Genomic DNA, 21,607 nt, shown 5'->3' on the forward strand with positions numbered 1-21,607 from the left:
TCTGGAGGCAGGGGACCGCGGTGGTGGGGGATGGGGTCATCCTTTTCGGATGGAGTTTGTGAGCCTCCTCAGACCGGACCAGATAATACATGTTACTCCCAGAAGACCTCAGAGCCCCCAGCTGTCCCCAGATGTATTGTATCTTTGTTCTTCTGGGCTCTATGTTTCACTATCTCATGTGGGAACCCTCTCCCTACCTATTAGGTGTCCCCGCGGCCCTGTCCTCAGGGCCCCCGCACGAGGCCATCCGTGCGTGTGGACCTGGGGAGTCTAAACCCCCAGCAGAGCCAGCACCAGGTTCTGGAACAGGGTCACTGCTGTCATGCCTGTGTGGTAGTCTGTGGGCAGTTGGCTGCTGAGCCTTTTGTCACCCATCATAGACTTTCATTCTCTTGCCTCAGGCTCTCTGTCCATGCTCAGCATTTCCAGTCTGTGGTACCAGTGGATTGTACAGCTCGTTAGAAAACACTCCTTCCAGAGCTCCCAGCTGGCTCAGTCGGTACAGCATGAGACTCTTGATCTTAGGGTTGTGAGTTTGAGCCCCACGCTGGGGGTAGAGAGTGCTTAAAAATAAAATCGTTTAGGGGCGCCTGGGTGGCTCAGTGGCTTAAGTGTCTGCCTTTGGCTCAGGTCATGATCTCAGGGTCCTGGGATCGAGCCCCGCATCGGGCTCTGCTCAGCAGGGAGCCTTCTTCCCCCTCTCTTCCCTCTGCCTGCCTCTTTGCCTGCTTGTGATCTCTCTCTCTCTCTGTGTCAAATAAATAAGTAAAATCTTTAAAAAGAAAGAAAATCGTTTTAAAATCCCAAAACAAGGGATGCCTGGGTGGCTCAGTTGGTTAAGCATCTGCCTTCGGCTCAGGTCATGATCCCAGCGTCCTGGGATCGAGTCCCACATCCGGCTCCTTGCTCATCAGGGAGCCTGCTTCTCCCTCTGCCTCTGCCTGCCATTCTGTCTGCCTGTGCTTGCTCTCTCTCCCTCTCTCTCTCTGACAAATAAATAAATAAATAATCTTTAAAAAAATAAAATAAAATAAAATCCCAAAACAAACAAAAAACCACACCTTTCATGTTAATGTGGCTTATAAAGGGAATTAACGTATTTTTTAAAGTCATCAGTGATTTCTCTGCAAGTCATCTCCACCAAAATTAAGAAAGTGGGTTGATGAAGTTATGATTTTAGAGCCCTGCAGTGCCTGGGCCTTGAAAGTTGGGGTTTGAGGGTCCGCTTCAGAACGACCGCAGCAGGTGCACCATCGTGCTGCCGGCGGGTGGCGCTAAGCCCGGGGCAAAGGACAGTTTGCACTTGCCCTAGCTAGTTATCCTCAGCTTCGCCGCCTCCCCCCGCCAGTCTCCCTCCTCCACCACCAACCACACACCACATGTTCCAGCAGTTCCGTAGAGCCAGCTGCCCACCAGGACCCTCTCGGCATGTTCCTTCCCCCACAGTGCCCGTCCCATCCTCAGCCGGGAATAGTCCCAGGTCTAGCCCTCTCCTGCCCTAGTCAGATGCCTCCCGTCTGGACCACTCGTGGGGCCCTTTGAGCCTCAGATGGTCTTGCCGTGGTTCTTACCCACGCACACGTCTGCCCGCGCCTGTTCTTAGCCAGGGCCAGGATCTCGTGTCGTTTCTCTTTCACGTTGCCCATGGCACCGGGTCTCACACAGGGCAGGACTCCCTCGGTGTTTGTTCAAGTGAATGCTGCAGTTATCCAAGGTGAGCAGATCAAAGTGGAAGTGACAAGAGGTTTTTAAGAGGACCTATAAATAGAAGGAAAACATTTAACAAGTGGGTCACCAAACAGAAATCGATTTGACAGGAAGCGCAAGAGGAAGAGGTTATGGACTGCCCTGTGAGAATTCCTTTGGGTCTATTTAGAGAATCTTTCCAGAACAAATCCACCAAAGGCAGTAATCAAACCCGAGGCCGATTATAGAGTTGTCCGGGAATGATCTACAGTGTTAGAACAGTCTTGGTTCATCTAACAATCTTCGTTTCAAAGCTGAATTTGATATTCAGTACCCTCCTTGGGCCCCATCCAGAGGGATTTAGTTACTCTGCACCCAGAGGGACCTAGAGAGAGACTGACTGGCAGAGAACGTCCAGATAACTCTGTGTGACCATGTGGGATGGGCTCTGGAGACAGCCCTTCAGGAGGACCGGTGTGCTGCTGTGTGCAGGGAGAGTGAGGAGAGAGGCACAGGGCTATGAGCGGAACGAGGGGCCCATCCCAGCTGGGAGCACCCGGAGCCCGGTCCGGGGGGTTACCACGTCAGCAGCAGCACTTCTGTGCCCTCCTAGACTGGCTCACTTAATCTTCACTTTAACCTTTGAGATGGGAAGGATTGCCCCTGGTTTACAGATAAGGAAACTGAGCTCCAGAAAGTTCACATAGTAAATATCAGGGCTGGACATGGAGCCTCTCTGTCAATCAAGAGTCAGTACTGTTTCTACTGCTTCAAGTCAGAGAAGTATTTTGGGGAGAGGGTGGCCTGAAACTCTTGAACTCTGAGCTCTGGTAGGAGCCTGAGATTGGACAAAGGTGTAGAACCATGAGAACTCAGGAGAACCCCCCGCCGGCTCAGCTGGGGGAGCGTGCAACTCTTGATTTCGGGGTGTGGGTTCAAGCCCCACATTGGGTGTAGAGATTGCTTAAAAATCCCTTTGGGGGAAAAAAAGAATTCAGATTGCTGGTGGGAGCAAAGGTTGGATTAAGCATATTGAAAAAAGTTTGAAATTATCTTTCAAACCTGAATGTGGTCAACTCAGCAACCCAGCAGCTCCCTGACAGTGCAGCAGTTCCATCTCCCGGAGACCCGGGCAGACTCTGACACACCCGTTTGCTAGGAGGCCTGTGTGGAAATGCTCGTGGTATTGTTGTTTAAAATAGCAAAGTAGAAATAATTCAAATACCCATCAACAAGGGAGTGAGTGAAAAAAAATGTGGCATGCTATATAGCAGTGAAAATGAATGAGCTATAGCTGTTTTGTCAGTAAAGGTAAATCTTTAATCAATGTTAAAAGTAAGTGGCAAAAGTGTACAAATAGCATCACTTTTTTTATGCAAATGGAAGATGATACTAAGATATGTAGGGTTTAGGGATACATAGGTATGTGGCTAAGCTATCAGTAGTAGAAGCAAGGGAATAGCAAAATTCAGTCTGGTGATCACACCTGGGGAACGGAGGGGCAGGGACATTAGGAGTGTGGGAGAACACCACCCGTGTCACTGATGATTTATCTCCAAAATTGAGGGATGGGCTCCTGGGTGGGCATTTCATTTGTTAGGCTTCATAATTTTATATGCCTCTAAGTGTGTGTGTGTGCACCTGGGTGGATATATGGTATAAAATGATACGTATTATATTATATAAAACATACATTTTGTGTTAGGTATTTCATACTTTTAAAAAATAGAAAAAAATGACATACCCGTGGACCGGACAGGAAGCTGGTCTCTGTGACGGGTTTAGACTCGGTTGTAGGTGTGATGCTCATTCACTGGGATGCTGGTGTGAGCACAGCAGTCAGGGTTAGGAGGAACAGAACTTCCGGGCGCGTGGGTGGCTCAGTGGGTTAAGCCGCTGCCTTCGGCTCAGGTCATGATCTCAGGGTCCTGGGATCGAGTCCCGCATCGGACTCTCTGCTTAGCGGGGAGCCTGCTTCCTCTCTCTCTCTCTCTCTCTGCCTGCCTCTCTGTCTACTTGTGATCTCTTTCTCTCTGTCAAATAAATAAATAAATAAATCTTAAAAAAAAAAAAAAGGATGAACAGAACTTCCGAACAGGGAGAGGATGGTCGGACCTGGATTGTCAGCTTCCGCCTCCCTTTCCTCTTCTCTGACACAGGAGCTGTACCATTTGCCTCGTGGCACTGCTGCGAGGATTGAGCCAGAGGGTGGAGACGAAGCCCAGGGCACAGCACCATGACGGTCGCCACGAGCCAGGCTGCCTTGCCTGCTCAGCGGCACATGCTTCCGAGGGGCTACAGGGAGGAGGAGACACAGAGATGACAGTGTCGTTCTAGTAACAACAGAACAAACTGTAGAAGAGGGTTTGAAAAAACATCAATCTTATTTAGGCTTATCTAAAAAATTCTTGTTCGAGTTGATGTCAAGGGTTGACAACTATCACTTTAAATCAGTTTGTATCTGTTTCTTCTTCTTCTTCTTCTTCTTTTTTTTTTTGGTAATTTCAGCACTGGGAAGTTTGGAGCTTGTTTTATACCAGGACTTTGTAAGCAGAGTGATCTGACCTTGTACGCGTCACGGCCTGGGCTCCGTCTGTGGAAGGCGGATATCCATGGGACTGTTCAAGCCACGTTTATCTTAAAAGATGTCTTTGCTGGAGGAGTCAAGCCTTTTGAACTGTACCCACGTCTGGAATCCTCCGGCAGGGGAGGTTGCGGCTTACCTGAGAGACACCTGGGCCTTGTTTCATGTTTCTTTCAAGAAGGCTGGGTGTTGAGTTGGAACGAATATAGTATTTACCTTCTAGACACTATCAACCAGGTAAGTGGCGTGACCGCACCACACCTTTGGTGTCTTTATATGTTTATCTACGGACTGTCTCTCATAATGGTAGAAGAAACAGCATTAATTCTAATGCTTTACTTTTTCCTTTGCAAGGAAATCAAGTAGGGTCTAATTATTTTATAGATTTGGTTTTGGTAGAACCTTCTAGCTGTTCTGCCTCTAAGCGGAAGTGTCGTCTGCCTGGCATGGCTTCCTCACCTGGAACCTGAGGGTAGGACAAGCGGGGCTGGGGCCACCAAGCTGCCTTTTAACCCTGAGTTGGTTTCTCTTCTTAAGGAACACTTCGAAAGGCATCTCTGTATTCTCCACTTATAGACAACTTAAGTTTTCTTCTTTCTCTGGGTACTCTTTGAACTTGATGCACACTTAGTAGTGAGTGGGGTTGAGAGGTTTGGTGACTATGTATCAGTTCCTTTCTTCTGAGCCCTTGCCCCAGTGCTTTCTGCGACGGGTGGCATTAACTTCACGACACAAAGGGGCTGTCCACATGCAGACGTTGTGGCTGCCATCAGAGTGTACATGGCACCATGATGGGCAGCTTTCAAACTAATGGCATGCTTCTAGATGTTCATCAGGATTATTTAGAAATTAACAAAGAATTTAGGCCCTTCTTCCCTCTATAGTGAACTGCCTTTTGTGTGTACTGTTAGCAGAAAAGAAAATGTTTTAAAATCATTCACACTCTGGATGTCCTGTTTTCAAGTGTTGGTAGGGACCCCGTCCCTCTCTCCATTCTTTCATTCCGAGCCATGAATTGCAGTGTCCACTCGTCTCTCCCGTGGGAGTGCACACCGTAGGAGTCTGGAACAGTCAGCACATCACTCCAGCCCAGGAGCAGCATTCCTGTGGGTGTGTGTGCAAAGTGCCGTGAGTCCTGGGCATGCCATTGAGTCTGGGCTCCCCAGGAACCATTTCCTGAGGAGGTGATGTCTGACTCCAGTCGGACCTCTCCCAACAGACAAGGGCCAGGAAAGGAGCTCGAGTGGAGCCGTGGCATCCTGGAGGAACAAGCCTGGGGTCTGGCCTGGCCCACTCCGCTCAGGGCACCCGAAGCACACACCACGGCGGCCATGTGCGGCCAGTGGGCAGGTCCTGCCAAAGAGCATGGGCGCCCTGTGCTGGAGGGAGGGGCGCTGGGCAGGCCGCAGCTCCCAGCGCTCACACGCGGGCTGAGCTGCTCGCTCAGTCTCATGGAGTCACTGGCAAGGCTTACGACTTCGGGTCAGGTACCCGTCAGCCACTCCTTACCTTTGAGTTTGTCACTTCTTTTTTTTTTTTTTAAGATTTTATTCATAGGGCGCCTGGGTGGCTCAGTGGGCTAAAGCCTCTGCCTTCGGCTCAGGTCATGATCCCAGAGTCCTGGGATCGAGCCCCACATAGGGCTTTCTGCTCAGCGGGGAGCCTGCTTCCCTCTCTCTCTCTGTCTGCTTCTCTGCCTGCTTGTGATCTCTGTCTGTCAAATAAATAAATAAAATCTTTAAAAAAAATAATAAATTTTTAAAAAAGATTTCATTTATTTGACAGAGATCACAAGCAGGCAGAGAGAGAGGGAAGCAGGCTCCCCGCTGAGCAGAGAGCCCGATGCAGGGCTCGATCCCAGGACTCTGGGATCATGACCTGAGCCGAAGGCAGAGGCTTTAGCCCACTGAGCCACCCAGGCGCCCCTCGCATTTGTCACTGCTAAGCTGGTTCAGAAAGAGCCTGGCAGAGCACAGGAGTCATCGGACTCATCTGGACTCCTGCACCTTGGTGTCCGCTTTCAGCTGTTAATATTGCCTGGTTGTGTGATTTTCTTTTTCTTTTCTTTTCTTTTTTCTTTTTTTGGACAGGCCACAATTGCTGGTTTGGAAGGGTCAGGTGACATCGTGTCTGTTTCCTGCACAGAAAATGAAATATTTTTCTTAAAGGGAGATAGGAACATTATAAGAATTTCAAGCAGACCTGAAGGATTAGCATCAATAGGTTTGTATTTGTTATAAAATGTGCTGTGTGTATGTAATTGTAGTTTATAATTGATAAAGCTTATTAGCATTACTTTGTTAAACAACTGTAGCTTTATCTGAACAAGGAAGTATTTGGAGGGTTTCCTATGATTTTTTTTTTTTAAGATGTTTTGTTTTGTTTTAGAGGGAGAGTGTGTACGAGCAGGGGGAGGGGCAGAGGGAGACGGCGAGAATCTCAAGCAGACCGTGCACTGAGTGTGGAGCGTCACTCGGGGCTTGATCTCATGACCCTGAGATCATGACCTGAGCTGAAACCAAGAGTCAGATGCTTAACCCACTGAGCTGCCCAGGCCTCCCTCTGTGATTCTTAAAATATGGTTTACAGTGCTTTTCTTGAAGCTTATCTACCTTACGGCTCACATCAGACAGCCTCGCATTTGGTGAAGTGGTTCCATGGGTCTGGAAGGTGGGGGGCTGGACGAGTAGTGAGGAGAACTCAGCACTCACGTGACTGGCCGCTGGCACCCTAAGAGTGCGTGTGGGATTGACACTTCAAAGGACAGATTTGCCAAGATTTTAGGACATTGAAATCTGTTCTCTAGAACACGTCCTTTACCCTCCACGCAGTTCTTCCGTATGACGCTGATCATTCTCCGTGCTTCTGACTTCTTGTTCTAAGTCCCACAGCCCGGGTTCTGGCGAGCATGTTCCCGTGCACACATCCACGGTACTTGGTATATTTGGTGCCTCGTCAGTGAACTTGTCCCCATGGTGACAGCAGCCACGTGGGGAGCCCCTCCTTCTCTCTGTCCCTCACTTTGTTCTCACTGTGTTCCAGACACTCCTAAGCACTTAACAGTCATGACCTCATAAAATCATGAACACAGCCCTGCATGGAAGGTACTGGTTCTACAGATGAGACTGGGGCTGTGGAAATTGCAGCGAGGTCCCAAAGACACCACCGCTGGGGGGATGAGAGCCGCACGCGGGGGACATCTGTGTGGCCCCCGAGGCCCCGCACATGTGTAGCCTCGAGTTCACTGAGCAGTTTCACAGGCACCTTGTTTGATGCTCAGGACAAGCCTGTGGGAAACATGAGGCAGGTGGCCCTGCCACGGCCTTTCCCCAGCCAGTTCCCCTTTCCCCCGGGGCTGGGAACGGCCTTGTGCCTTCCTCGCTCACTGCTCCGGTTGCCACCATGTCCCAGGTGGTGTGCAGGGCGCCCCCACCCCAGCTGAGCTCTCCGGGTTCCTGCCACCACCCCCTGTCCCCAGAGCCCCAGGCTGGTCTGAGTGCTGGGTGTGTGCCCTCCCTGACGTGGCCTGCTTTAGCCGGTGCTGCCCTCTGCTCTCAGTTCAGGTCTTCCTGTATCTTTGACACTTTCCCTGAGTGCTTTAGTTAAGTCGGCCCTCCCTGTCTTCGCTTGAGTTCCCAGGGGCCTTTCCTTCCACCGCTGCTGTGGCCGGGGAGCCATTTCCTTACCATGTCCTTCCCTCACAAAATAGTAAACCTTTTGCTTGCAAGGATCTTGTAGCTCAGCTTTGTGGCCCCAGATAGCATATGGCACACAGAAGCCCTGAGTGAGTGTTTCTTAATCCGCGGTGTCCTGTTTCAGATTAGAAAACCAAGGACTGGGGTGGGTAAATGACAAGCCCCAAATCCACCAGCCCCGTCTTCCAATTACTGCTTCAGCCAACGCTTCTCCTGCTTCTCCTGCCTGGCTACACTGGTCAGAAGCGTGGACCTTTTGTCATAGCTACGGGCTTGGGGTATCTTGGCCCTGGAGGCATCCTTGCTCTGACTTCTGCTCTCACCAGCACTAGCTGGTGTCTGAGTCACTGCAGGAGAAGGAGGAGAGGGAGTAGAAGGCCTGGACCCAAGTGGGTGGGCCAGTTGCAAACCCAGGGTCTTCTAGAGCGGGAAGCAAGGCAGGAGCAAGGCGAGGGAAGGGCGCTCCAAGTGGCAAGCCCCTGAGCCCCCAGGCATTACTAAGGCCTTTGTTCTTTTGTAATGTTAGAATACGAAGTATGGTTAGTAGGAGAATATCCCAAACAGCCTCTCAGAGCCAGATGTTTAGGACTTGAAAAGATGAAAATGTCCTAAGGGCTACGTTGGCCCCCACTTTACTGCCTCTTACAAGATGGCAGGGTGGGCGTGGGGTGGGAGTGAGTTATTTCTTAGGTCAGAGGGTCAGACAGGGTAGCTGTCACCCCAGGCCGCAATTTCTGTGGAACAGGACTAAGCTCTGAGTCTTTTGAGTTTTCGGAGCTGGCATCTGCACGGTGTGGTCCAGGGCGGGCAGCTCGCGGGAGGGCAGTCTGGGGGCGCCGCTCTGCGGTGGCGGAAGCGCTCTGTGTCCGCGCCGTCCGCACAGGCTGCCGCGCGCTTGCAGTGTGGGCAGCGCAGCTGCATTTAGTCGTGCTCAACTTTGAGTTTAAATAGCTGCGCATGGCAGTGGCTGCTGTATCGCACAGGTTGGCTCTAGACCGAGACCTGCCACGGCTCGTGTGGTCTTCAACAAGTCGCTTCCCTGGCCAGGCTTCGCTCCGAGCAGAGCCCCGCGTGTCCGTCCCCAGCTTGCACAGCGCAGCCCTAGTCTGCCCTGGGGCCACCCTCACGAGAGGACGGGAGTTCCCATCTGGCTGGTGGTCCCGAACAGTGCCGGGCCCATAGTGGATACATGGTATCAGGATGGCTGAGTGGGTAAAGTTGTCCATAGTCCTGTGTACGGGGTCCTGTGGCTGGAGCCCTGGTAGCATGGCGACTTGTGCTGTTGTGTTGAGAAGGACGAGTCCGTGAAGGTGAGCAACTGGCTGGCTCTTGGTCGTGGGTACAGAGCAGGGTGCCTTGAGCCTCTGCTGCCACATCCTCACACCACGCTTCTGTGTCCTGGGTTTGTTCTCAGGGAAAATGCCCTTTCTCTTCTTAAATTTCAAGAAATATAGGTACGCATACATTTTTTAAGTGCCTTTTGAGTTCTTTTATGTTTAAGGCGTGGTCTAAGTAGGGGCCATCACTAAGCCCTCTTCTTAGAAACAGCTCATTTGTCTTCTTTAGGAATTATTTGTGAATTGATGTAAAAAATGCTGTATACTTAGTAGCCTCCCGTTCCTATTGAGCTATTTATAGAAAATTGCCGTGACGAGCCATTTTCCTGATTGTGGTGTGTGAGCTCCCCAGAGCACAGAGCCGTTGTGGACTGTTAAGTGCAACCTTCCCGCTTCAGCAGTCTCTCTGAGCCTAGCGGGCGGGGATTTACCGTTAGCAGACCTGAATGAGAGCTTGTCGACTTCCTTGGACAACCAGCAGTGACCCCCAACCCTCTTTCTCAGCGCGAGATGGTCTGGAGACACCGGGATGCTCAGAGCAGGCCCCTGGGCAACGTGGGGAGAAGCCGTCGGGGGCCCCGGTTTCGGAGACAAGGCTCAGGGGCTCTTCCGTGGCCAGTTCTGTGGCCAGCGAGCCCAGGAGCAGGAGCAGCTCACTCAACTCCACCGACAGTGGCTCTGGTCTCCAGGCAGCTCCAGAGCTGGGGAGGGGAGGCCAGCCTGCCTCGCAGAGATTCAGCGTGATCAGCTCCGAAGACTTTGACCAGGAGCTTGTCGTGAAGCCTCTGAAAGTGAAAAAGAGGAGGAAGAAGCGATCAGGTACCGTCCTTCGCAAAACACACACTGACTCCTTACGCAGGGGCGTTCTTGCACACTTTTGGGGAGTGCTGCTTTCACTCTGTGAGCATTTGCCCATTTGGTGAGAAGCCGAGAAGGCCTTCAGAAGACACGGGTACTCTTTCCTCAAAGGAGTTTTACCATGAAATATTTCATATGTTAAGAAAGAGTACCACACACACCGAAAGCACCTTCATGGGGTGTGAGTAATATAATAACACACACCTGTATACTTACCACCCTGCTTGATGGGTCTGGGGCTATACTTCTCGATAGTTAAGTAAAATTTTAGATGTATCCATGTAAAGCACGTATTAGACCAGAGACACTATGAGCCTGGATGGAAAGACACGGAAATAGAAGATTTATGATGGTGTCTAGACGGGTCGTTTTACGTTTAGTGTTGGATAGGTTACCAACCATGGGATTTAACATAGAAATGGTTTAAGTTTTTACTCCTTCATTCCTGTTAGGCCTCTCGAGCTACACATACGTACCAGACTGCTAACCATGTTAATAATTTTAAACAACTGGTCTACTGTCCATCCTTTCCTTTGTTTTCTTCCATTAACATTTCTTGAGCGAGGCCTAGAGCCCATCACTGACTCTGATGTTTGCATCCATTTAAGACATCTCTGCATGGGGATAATTTGTACTTGAGAGATGCATTCCTCACCACTTAAATATCCTTCATTTAAAATGTATTTTTTTCCTTGAGCCAAAATTGTGTTTTTTAGTCTCTTACTATTTATATGGAGTCATACCCCATTTTAAACATTCTTATTTTAAATTTTAAATTAGAAGGTGCACGCAGGAACACCTGCCACAGTTCCCTTGAATCAACTCCCTGCTCTGAGTTTCCGAGTGACAGTCCCCAGTCCTTGAACACAGACCTGCTCTCCATGACCTCGAGTTTGGGCAGCATCGTGGATCGGTTGAGCACAGAGTCTCCTGACCAGGAGAGTAACCTCAGCGGTGAGGTGAATGGTGTCCTGCAGGAAAATATTGACCCCGAAGCGTTCAGTGTCCTGGAGGTGCCTGAGCCCGCCACTGCCGTCCTGCATGAAGGGAATGGCGACAGACCTGGACTCCCACGATGTGACTGTGCAGAAGACACAGGGCCGCACAGTGGAGTGCGGACTTCACTCCTGGAGCTGAGGGAAGCTGTGGAAGGTAGTGACGCTACAGAACTCAGAGAGGAACCTTGTCCCGCAGACGATGGACTGAATAGCAGACAGTCGCCCTGTCGAGAAAAGGACAGCTCTGCAGAGGCCCGGGAAGCAGGGGATGTGGAGCTTGATGACCCCCAAAGCACTTTTTCTGAAGTCCCTTTCTTGGACTCACCCCCGGTGCCTTCCAGCCTCAGCTGGGCCCCCCGTGCCGAGCTGTGGCTGCCGGGGACCGGAGCTGATGAAGGCTGTGCCGAGGAGCCCAGCAAGGAGCAGGGCTTCCTCACACACATGGGGGGCCCGAGCCACCTTGGCTCACATCCCTGGCACACTGTCACCGACAGTGACACAGGCCTGAAGGAAATGGTTGCCTCGGGTTGTGACTCGGGGAGTGTGAGAGGACGGCTGACACCCCCAGTCTCTGCCTTGGTGGCTCACACCCGTGAGCCTCGGCTCGAGCAGCCTTCACGGGACCAGGTGTTGACATCCAGTGACGAGGAGGACATCTATGCCCAGGGGTTGCCTTCTTCTTCCTCGGAGACAAGTGTGACAGAGCTCGGAGGTAGTCGCTCCCTGCAGGACCTAAGCCAGCCTGGCGCGGAGGACACCGGGCTCCTAAAGTCAGATCAGGTATGTGGGTTTGGGGTGGCTGGCGTCCTGGGGTCCACCCAAGCCACATAGTTAAGGATGATGATTCCTGATCATTTACATAACAGAGATTGTTTTCAAAATATTTACTTTTCTTAGCAAGTCATTATTTTTCAGTGTATTTGGTTTCGAGACTAATCAGGTCTTATAACTTGTCCTGCTAAGTCATTGTGGGGTGTGGATTATGAGTGTGAACGTGCGTGTGCTTCCCCTAAACAGACCTCTAGATTCTCCCAGCGCTAACGACACGCATTGTTCGGGAAGCTCTTGCCACGTGCCAGGCACCACGCTAAGCACTTTGTAAGTTCGACCCATTTTCTTCTCCAAGAACAAAACAAAAGTAGGTAAAGAAGTAGGTGCTGCCGTGGTCCCCATTTTACAGTGGAGGGAAGGAGGCGTAGGGAAATGGCTTACACAGGTCACACAGCAAGTGAAGGGCAAGGCTGGCCCAGGACCCCGCTCTCAGCCTCTGTGCTGTCCTGCATGGGCAGTGACATGTCCTGCTTGCTTGTCCTGAGACAAATGCCGGAAGGTGAGACCTTCCACGCGGTCTTGCCTGCACTCATCATTTCTTGAGTGCCTTCGCCGGCCAGGCTCTGTGTTTGGCGTTGGCTGCGGGCGCGGATAGCCAGTCCGGATCCCAGAATCTCCAGGAGGACCCAGACGTGCCTGCCGATCATCTCAGCTGAGCACGACTCTCGGCCGATGCTGGCCAGCCAGGTGCAGGGCTGTGGGAAGCCTGATGGGCAGGCTGACGACGTCTCGTGCGGGTGGGCTGTTGAGATCGGAAGCGAGAACTTGAGAAAAGCCCTCCCCTAGGTGAGAGGGGACCTGGTGCTTGGAGGACTGCTTCCTCCCTTCATGGTCCCCCCCCATCCAGTAGCTGGAAAACCAAGAGATTTTGTGGCATTTGCCAGGGGCATGGGGCACTCGTCATGGGGAGCAGGGCTGGATTGAGAAGGGGCGGGTGCCATTCTTTGTGAAGCAGCGAACTTCCGTATTTGGGTGATGGCGCGAGCACTTTGATTCCTTGTGCAGTTTCAGAAAACTGTTAAGCTGCGAAGACTTCATTTAGCTCTTTTTTAAAGAATCACGGCAACAGAACATCAGTCCGTAGAATTCAGCCAGACTCGGTATCTCGGCCAGATTTCCATTAGCCGCACGATGGGACCGTGCTTAAAACCCACGGGCAAGGGCACAGAGCTGGTGGCAGGGCCGCTCATCTGCACGCCTCGGCAAGGATCCGACGCACAGAATGTGGGTTTGCACGCGCGTTGTGTGTTGTGCAAGAGCTAGGTTGTTTTAACGTCAGCACCGCGTTAGGAAGGGTGTTCTGACCTGATGGAGAGCTACCCAGGCGGGCTCTGGGGTCCTGACGGGGGACAGTAGTCCCCATTGCAGAGCGCTTCTCTCGGTACAGTCCAAAGACAGCAGGCCCCCCTTGGCTTCTCAGAGACCCTCCGCCCTGCGACTTGTTGACGACTGCCCAACAGTGCGGCTCAGCGCTCTGCTACGGAACTCACCAGGCTCTGTCCTTGTTAGTTTGCAGAAAGCTGGATGGGATACTCCGGTCCCGGCTACGGCATACTCAGCTTGGCGGTCTCAGAGAAGTACATTTGGTGCCTGGACTACAAAGGCGGCCTGTTCTGCAGCGCACTGCCGGGCGCTGGGCTCCGCTGGCAGAAGTTTGAGGACGCCGTCCAGCAGGTGGCGGTCTCCCCCTCAGGTTGGCCTCCCCGCCACCCATCTCCCTGCTCCTGCTGGTGTAGTGGCCCAGCGCAGGGCAGCGGGCAGAGGGCGGGCAGAGGGCGGGCACACGGTGGGCCCTGCCGCAGCGCCATCCTTGCAGAATGTGACCAGTGCCTGCACGTCTGAGGGTTTTCTCCAAAGAACAGGGGTCACTTCATTTAACATTAATTAATAAACATCCAGTAAATGGATGTTCAGCTTGAATCTTGGTTCGGTTTTTTTTATTAATTACAATGTTAACACATTAACATGTTTTTATAAGCTATGCAAAGCTTGAATTTTGAGGGATTTTTTTGGAGAGAGATTAACATATGAACACCTTACAAAAATGTGTCCCTATTTCTTTTATGGAAGGGGAGGGGCAGAGGGAGAAGGAGAGAGAGGATTTTTTTTTAAAAGATTTTATTTATTTATATGGCAGACAGAGATCACAAGCAGGCAGAGAGGCAGGCAGAGAGAGAGGCGGAAGCAGGCTCCCTGCTGAGCAGAGAGCCCGATGCAGGGCTCCATCCCAGGACCCTGGGATTGTGACCTGGGCTGAAGGCAGAGGCTTTAACCCACTGAGCCCGAGAGAGAGGATCTTAAGCAGGCTCTACACCCAGCACGAAGCCTAACACGGGGCTCAGTGTCACAACCCTGACATCATGACCTGAGCCAAAATCAAAAGGTGGACGCTTCACTGAGCAAGCCACACAGGCGCCTGTGTTCCTGTTTCCTTGTGTTGTTTTAAAGCAACTGAACCAATGGAGATGGACTTATGTGGATATAGATTATTGGGGTTCCTTTCTAGAAATTTTTCTTTAATGAACGATGTATATGCTTTGGCCGAATCATCTACGCCTTGAATGTAAAAGAAAAATGCGTTCATTCTTGCAAGCCATGGTCTGGCTAACCATTTTTAGTGAACTGGAGCGGACAGTTCCTGAATGATGCTTTGAGCCTGTATCTCCCTTCCCTGTCCAGAATCATTTGTGCATCTGTTTGTCATGATGTTGGCCACTTCACCTGCTGGGGGGGTGGGTAGGTAGAATTGAAGTATTCCTGTGTATTTGCCTCATAGTAACTCCCCCCCCACCTTTTTTTAGAGATTTTATTTTTATTTGACAGAGAGAGACACAGCGAGACAGGGAACAGAGGCAGGGCAAGTGGGAGAGGGGAAGCAAGCTTTCCTGCTGAGCAGGGAGCCCGATGGGGGGCTCGATCCCAGGTCTCTGAGACCATGACCTGAGCCGAAGGTAGACACTCAACCACTGAGCCACCCAGGCGCCCCACATAGTATCTTCTTATTGTTAAGACCCTGGAGCAGAAGTCAGACAAAACGTACTCTGTGACTTTAGACTTATCCCCGTAATTTTACTGTGTTTCTGATGGATTTCCTTGAACTCTTCCTGGTCTTTGTCACTATTTAAAATAGCAGTTTGTTCAAGGTTGTTTCATCTCTTTGCTTATCTGAAAAATAATTTTCCTCAGGGAGTGGCTGAGATCATAGTCTAGTCTAACTCTCGTTATGTAACTGTGCGCTTTAATTCTTTCTCTGCCATTTACTTCTGTTCACCCTCCCAGCCATTTAGAAGCCTTGGTTCTATCCTGATTCTGTTGATTACTTTGTGTTTCCAGAACCTTCCAGCCCTCACTGATCTTGTAGGAATTCTGTCCTCACCAGATCAGTGTACTTGACTGAGTCGCCCTGCAGTGCCCACGTCTTCAGGGGGCACCAGAGCCCCACCGTGTTCAGGATGTGCTTCAGGCTTAGCTGTCTGGCTTTTCTCCTCTTACCTCTTACCCCATCAGACCCTCTAGTCCAGCCTGTGGTCTTGGTGATTCTCTGGTGGTTTCTTTCATGTGGCCACCTGGCCTGTGTCACACCCTCCATATACACAGAATGTCCTCCTCCTTCCCTCCCCTTCTTCATCTCTGTTTATCAGAGTCCCTTTCTGAGTAAAAAAGGACAGCCCTGCTCAAGTGCCTCCTTTCTGTGCATCTTAACCCTCAGTTGGTCCAGAAGTGACCCGTCTGAATCCCTCTAGGACTTTTCAAACTCTCATGGGGGACGAGTTGTGCCTCCTGACGTAACTGTGTCAGCACTGCCACTGTCCGCGTCAGGAGTGCCTGAGGTCTGTCCGGCTCGGTGTGCCGTGTCACCGATCTGTTCTCACCTCCAGTTTCCCTAGCAGCCCTGTAGGTACAGAGGAGGAAGTCAGGCATGGAGAGACAGTAGGTGCCTTGATACCTGAAGCCACACAGCTGGTGGGTGGTGACCTAGGAACCAAACCTTGGCACTGTGGGCTCTTTCCCCAGTTGGGGTGGAAGCAAAAGGGGGAGAGAGGTTTTAGAAATCTCTCTCCCCCACAGCAACCGGGATGAACGTTTTTGTGTAAGTAATTCTCTGCGGTTATTGGATGGGGAACAGAATTTTTATTTCTACAGGAGCCCTTCTCTGGAAGATTGAGCAGAAATCTAACCGAGCTTTTGCTTGTGGAAAAGTGACCATCAAGGGGAAGCGGCACTGGTATGAAGCCCTGCCCCAGGCAGTGTTTGTGGCCCTGAGCGATGACACGGCCTGGATCATCAGGACAAATGGAGATCTGTACCTGCAGACAGGTAACTGGGGCGGTCCTCCAGCTCCTGTGGGGGGAGGGGTAATTGCTTCCTACTGCCCCTCACTTTGTTAGGGACACACTTAGAGCCATCACAATGACGGAGGGGCTAAAAATCAATTTAAGACAGTCTGCCTTTGGAATATATTAGCAGTTTCCTGCTACTGACTCATATCCAACCCGGACAAATTTAGGGCAAGACTTAATAGGGTTATTCCGTGAGATACAGAAACAGATTCTTACTCTCCTTATGGCTAACCGTTGCCTATCACTTGTGCTGCAATGTCAGATCTTAAGGGGAAAGAATAATGGGGAAGTGACATTAGAATCATTTTTTCCTTTAGGTTATGGCTGGACTTTTTTCAGCCAGGTTATAGCCCCGTCCCCATATACTTATTTACATGTGGGTCAGGAAGAAACAACGAGAAAAATCATTTGATCTAAGTAGCAGTTCAGTTTGTCCTAATAAACTGCCCTGTGGGGAACCTTCAGCTGCCGGAGGAGACTCAGTGGGACTTGTTTATTAAAAATAAACTGTAATGAGCGTGAGTGTTTATGTCAGCAAAATAGGATATGACTTTCCAAAGGCGACGTGATTTCTCGGCATATGGAAAGGGTGTGGGGTGGGAGCTCTTTTCTGGCTGTCAGGAGGTCGTATTGGATTTACATAAAGATCAATCTTCTAATCATCTAATATTGCTGATTTGTGGAGACTGTTTTAATCTTTGTTACGAGCTGTCAGCCAGGGGTGATGCCCTGAGACCAAAAGTCTCTGCACCCCTGGCTCTTCCTCACATGTGGGAGGGCCAACATCTCCTGGAAGCCGCTGCTTGAGCCCTGGTGGTCAGCCTCGCCAGCTCCTGGGCCACGTGCGAGTTCTGGTCTCTCCCTTCAAGTGGTGATAGCTCTGGAAAGGCAGATGCATATCCCGTTTCCAGGGGCACTTGTGTTTTGTTCCTGGTGAGGAGACAGAGTGCTTCTGGCCTGGAGTTGAGGAACGGGTGCCCTGTTAACCAGTAGTACCAGACCGGCCGTGTTTGGCTCCAGGGCTGGCCTGACGGTGTGTAGTGTAAGCAGCCCAGCAGGTGACTCCCCCTGGTTGAGGGTGAGGGAGACAGCTGAGAATGTGGGACCACGGGGCTTCTGCGAGTAGTCGGGGAGCACGCTGGGGCACTGAGAACTGAGTGCAGGCTGATGCCGCAGAGTATGGCATTTGAGTTAGCAGCTGTCCCAGCAGCTCCAGGCTGCAGACGGGCTCCAAAGAGGTGGGGGGAAGGAGTCCTGGATGGGGCGTCAGCGACTCTGAGCTCTGGCCCTGCCGTAGCCTTGCTGGGTGAGGGACATCGCCTTTCATGTAGGGAACCACCCCCCCAACCAGGTCAGAGCAGGAGAGGGCGGCTGCTTCGTCGGAGCTCCTCTGCAGAGGGCGGGGGGCTCAGATCCTTGCCATCCACGGCTGCCACAGCTCTGCTCGCCCCAAGGCTCTGAGGGCACAGCCACAGAGCATGTGTTGCTCTAGGCCTGGCTGCTCTTGGCTCAGGGCCTGGCCGCTCTGCCCTGGGCTTTCTTGTTCTTCCGGAACATCTTAAGCGACTTTGGGATACCCGCAGATTCTGAACTGTCGTTCCTTTCATTTGAAAACACTTCAAATACATGCCTTATTTAAGCACAACCTATTTTTTGTTGACTAGACCTTAAAAAGACAGAATGCTTTCTTCACAAGAATATAGCAGAATACCAAAAAAAGAAAAAGAAGCAAACAGCAGAATACAAATGAGGTGCGAAGTCCTGACTATGTGTCTTGGGGGCTTCCTGTCTGTCTCCCTGGCAGGTCTCAGTGTGGATCGCCCTTGTGCTAGAGCCGTAAAGGTCGACTGTCCATACCCACTGTCCCAGGTCACAGCCCGAAACAGCGTGGTGTGGGCGCTGACAGAGCAGCGAGCCCTCCTGTATCGGGAGGGCGTGAGCAGCTTCTGCCCCGAAGGGGAGCAGTGGAAATGTGACATCGTCAGGTATCGGCGGGAGCAGGCGCGTCCTCCCCATCTTGCTTGACCCACCCTTGGTTTTTTGTCACCTTGACTCCCCTTAACGCGCCCCTGGGAGGCTACCCCCGGCAGAGCTGCTTCTCTGAAGCTCTCCATGGGGATAGTGTTGTCTGGAGTCGGCGGAGCCGATGGCCGCGGCCTGACCATGGGTCGCCCTGTGCCTGCCTCTGACCAGCAGACTGGGTGCTGGGTCAGGGCAAAGCTTTTTGAAATGCTGCCACCCTCTCGTGTGACCTCAGGCATCACATGATCACGGGTCTCACGACAGTTTCTATTCAGCACTGCCTGGCACTGTCGGGTGGTTTCTGTGTAGAATCTCAGTGGTTTCAGGCCAGATGTTTTTCCTTCATAATCATCAGTGGTAATTGATCTCTAGTAATTTATTTGGTGACTTACACCACTCAAAATTTTAATTATAGAATTACCATCAAATCATTTTGCTAATTAGAAAAATTAGACTAGGATCTTCTTGGTTTGAACCTAGCACCCAGTCAGCATGAGCGAGTGGCTACCGTGAGCCACAGCGGGGCTGGGCTGGGTGTGCGACCAGGCTGGCCCCAGCGCCGCTCTCCCACAGTGCTGGTTAGCATGGACCATACCGTGCCAGGGCAGAGCTGAGCAGGGGCTTTACTGGAGGGGCGGAAGGGGGAAGGGCACTGTGTGCGGAGAAGCAGCGTCTACCCAGCTGCTACTGCCCGACACAGCCCGGCACAGGGGGGCACCTCCACTGGCTCTATTGTGTGGGGGGAGCAGGGAGGCCGAGGTGCCCTGGGTGCCCACGCGCTCTCTCGTAGGCTCTTTCCTCCCAGGGGTTTCCCGCCATGCCAGCTTTCAGTATGTCTTTCAGAAGCTGCCACACATTTAAACAACAACGTAACTTGAAACTCGAGCTTCCTTCCGGGGAACTTGGGGGTGGGGTCTAAACCCACCCGGGAGACACTTGAAGCCGGCGTTCCTAGCCAGCTTGGGCACTTGGAGTGTGGGCGCTGACTCTTCCTTCTCTTCCCTGTTTCCAGTGAAAGGCAGGCTTTGGAACCTGTCTGTATAACTCTCGGGGACCAGCAGACTCTGTGGGCCCTGGACATCCGAGGGAACCTCTGGTTCCGAACTGGTATCGTTTCCAAGAAGCCCCAGGGAGATGACGACCATTGGTGGCAAGTAGGTGCTCGGCTCCGGGGGTGCTGGCCAGGATGTCTCTGCTCTGCTCCCCCTTTTACAGCCCTTCTTCTCCTTGAAGAGATTGGGGAGGTTGGATTAAATGAACAACATTTGCTTTCACTCTTCAATGAGTTAGTCTTTGCTCTATTTGAGTGCGTTAGAAATATCCGGGCTTTTCATTGTAGGAAGTAACTTGTAGAACTCTCTTTGCTTAAATGTACAGCCTCTGTTTATTACTTCTTTTTCTGCTTCGGTATTATTTAGAAATTTATCCTTACGTGCTAAATAAGCCCAGTGATACCCTTTTGAAGACCTGGGTAGTAATGCTGTTGAATTCTGAACTCATGGGCTGAGAAGAGCTAGATCGCAGGTTTGGAAACCCGGCCTATAATTAAAATTCATCTGTGCCCGCTGGTTCCAAAGTCCTCTAAGCAAGTGGCATTTCAACAAAGAAAGGAGAATGTTCCCACACGCTCCCAGAAAAGGAAACACTCTGTGTAATAGGAGGGTGTAAGCAAGCTCACTTCTCATGACTTGGTCCCAGCCGGGGTGGCCTAGAATGTGTTTTTCAAGGAGTTGTTCCTGCCCCTCTTTGGTACCGTTCAGTGTAGCTGTCAACTCCCCCAGCTTCCCGCAGCGGCCGGCGAGGTGGTTCTGGCCCTCAGCTGCTGGAAATGAGGCAGCGTCTCTGCAGTGTTTGTCTCCAGTGGCTCAGGTCTCGTCACTGCCTCAGACTTGCCACGTGAGGGCAGATCGGTCATTAACTGCCCTTGGTCTGTTGGATGAGAATGTGGAAAAGAAGTTGTATTTGTCCTTTGATGAGTAAGTATATGTGTACAAAGGTCTCTGATACGTCTGATACTCTGAAAAGTTGTACAAGTGATTTTCAAATACCTTCTCCATGCTGGTAAGCGTACTTGGTTTTACGCACTCATGCGTGTACACACACACACTCTCTCTCAAATGTGTATATGTACCATGTTCCATTTTTAAGTAGCCTAAAGAAAGCTGGATACCATTTTATCATCATATTCAGAACGTTATCTTTAGAGAGATTTGACAGAATCATCTTTGAGGTATTTGGAAGCAGAGTTATTTTAATTACTCTAAGACTGATTTCTTTGTAGCGCCAGAGCCAGCTTTATGTTTAGCTGGTTTGGCTGCTAAACCTTTCTTTTTTTTTAAATTTGCATCCTGCTTATCTGCAAGTGTTGGGCACGGAGATGGCCTGTCACAGGCTTTCTGTGTGGCCTTGGCGTGTGCACCCTCCGAGGAGGCCCAGCAGCACATGTGGTGAGCCCCAGGGCTCCATGCCCAGCGTTCTATAGGCTGTGACGAGACCACGCGGCCAGGCTGTTGGATAGTAGGAAAGGGGGCCATGGGGTCCAGACATGGTAAAGCAATTCACTGCAATCTCAGTTAGGACAGTGCGGGTCCTTTCGTGGGTGAAAAAGTGTAGATTTGTACACTTAAGCACTGATTTTTATAGTAATTTACTTTTTGTTTTTGCTTATTAGAATTAAGTTCCCTGTAATAAGTGATGTCCCTTTCACTCAGCATTTCATCGTGCGGGACCTGGGAACACAGCCTGTGTAATGGTGTCCTAGGAGTTAGGGAGCAACATTCTCAGTGACCAAACCCAGCAGGGCACAGGTACACATGAAAGTCACATGGAGGCAGATTTTGACCAACTTAGAACTTCTGACGACTGGAGCTGCCAACAAGAGAGAGATCCTCAGGCCACCTGAGGGGCTCAGCGTTAAGTGTCTGCCTTTGGCTCAGGTCATGATCCTGCGGTCCTGGGATTGAGCCCTGTGTCGGGCTCCCTGCTCGGCGGGAAGCCTGCTTCTCCCTCTCCCTCTCCCCCTGCTTGTGTTCCCTCTCTCGCTGTGTCTCTGTCAAATGAATATACAGAATCTTTAAAAGAGAGAGGTATTCCTCAGAGTTGCCCCAAAGAAATGTCTTTCAGGAATGTTAGAGGAGCGGTTTGCACACCGGAGCCAGGCTGTGCCAATCGTGTCCAGGGCGGGGCCCGGTTTGCGCTGTTGAACTGACATATTTATCGACAGTTCTGGTCTAGGTCATCAAGTACCTCCACCACC

The 21,607-nt window shown here is 51.2% G+C and overlaps 1 protein-coding gene across 2 annotated transcripts in view; it reads left to right on the forward strand.

The window, feature by feature from the left end:
* LOC111148490 (tectonin beta-propeller repeat containing 2) overlaps window positions 1–21,607 on the forward strand; it is an 86,974-nt gene that overhangs the window by 24,945 nt on the left and 40,422 nt on the right. For both annotated transcript variants that reach the window (XM_022505072.1, XM_022505073.1), the window contains exons 5-12: window positions 4,195–4,507; window positions 6,361–6,493; window positions 9,807–10,121; window positions 10,941–11,938; window positions 13,499–13,682; window positions 16,133–16,306; window positions 18,134–18,314; window positions 19,364–19,505. In XM_022505072.1, coding sequence (XP_022360780.1) covers window positions 4,195–4,507; window positions 6,361–6,493; window positions 9,807–10,121; window positions 10,941–11,938; window positions 13,499–13,682; window positions 16,133–16,306; window positions 18,134–18,314; window positions 19,364–19,505 — 2,440 coding nt within the window. The remainder of the gene's footprint in view (window positions 1–4,194; window positions 4,508–6,360; window positions 6,494–9,806; window positions 10,122–10,940; window positions 11,939–13,498; window positions 13,683–16,132; window positions 16,307–18,133; window positions 18,315–19,363; window positions 19,506–21,607) is intronic.

The sequence above is a fragment of the Enhydra lutris genome, unplaced genomic scaffold (genome assembly GCF_002288905.1).
Source record: "Enhydra lutris kenyoni isolate GAN:26980312 unplaced genomic scaffold, ASM228890v2 scaffoldscaffold20, whole genome shotgun sequence".
NCBI lineage: Eukaryota > Metazoa > Chordata > Mammalia > Carnivora > Mustelidae > Enhydra > Enhydra lutris.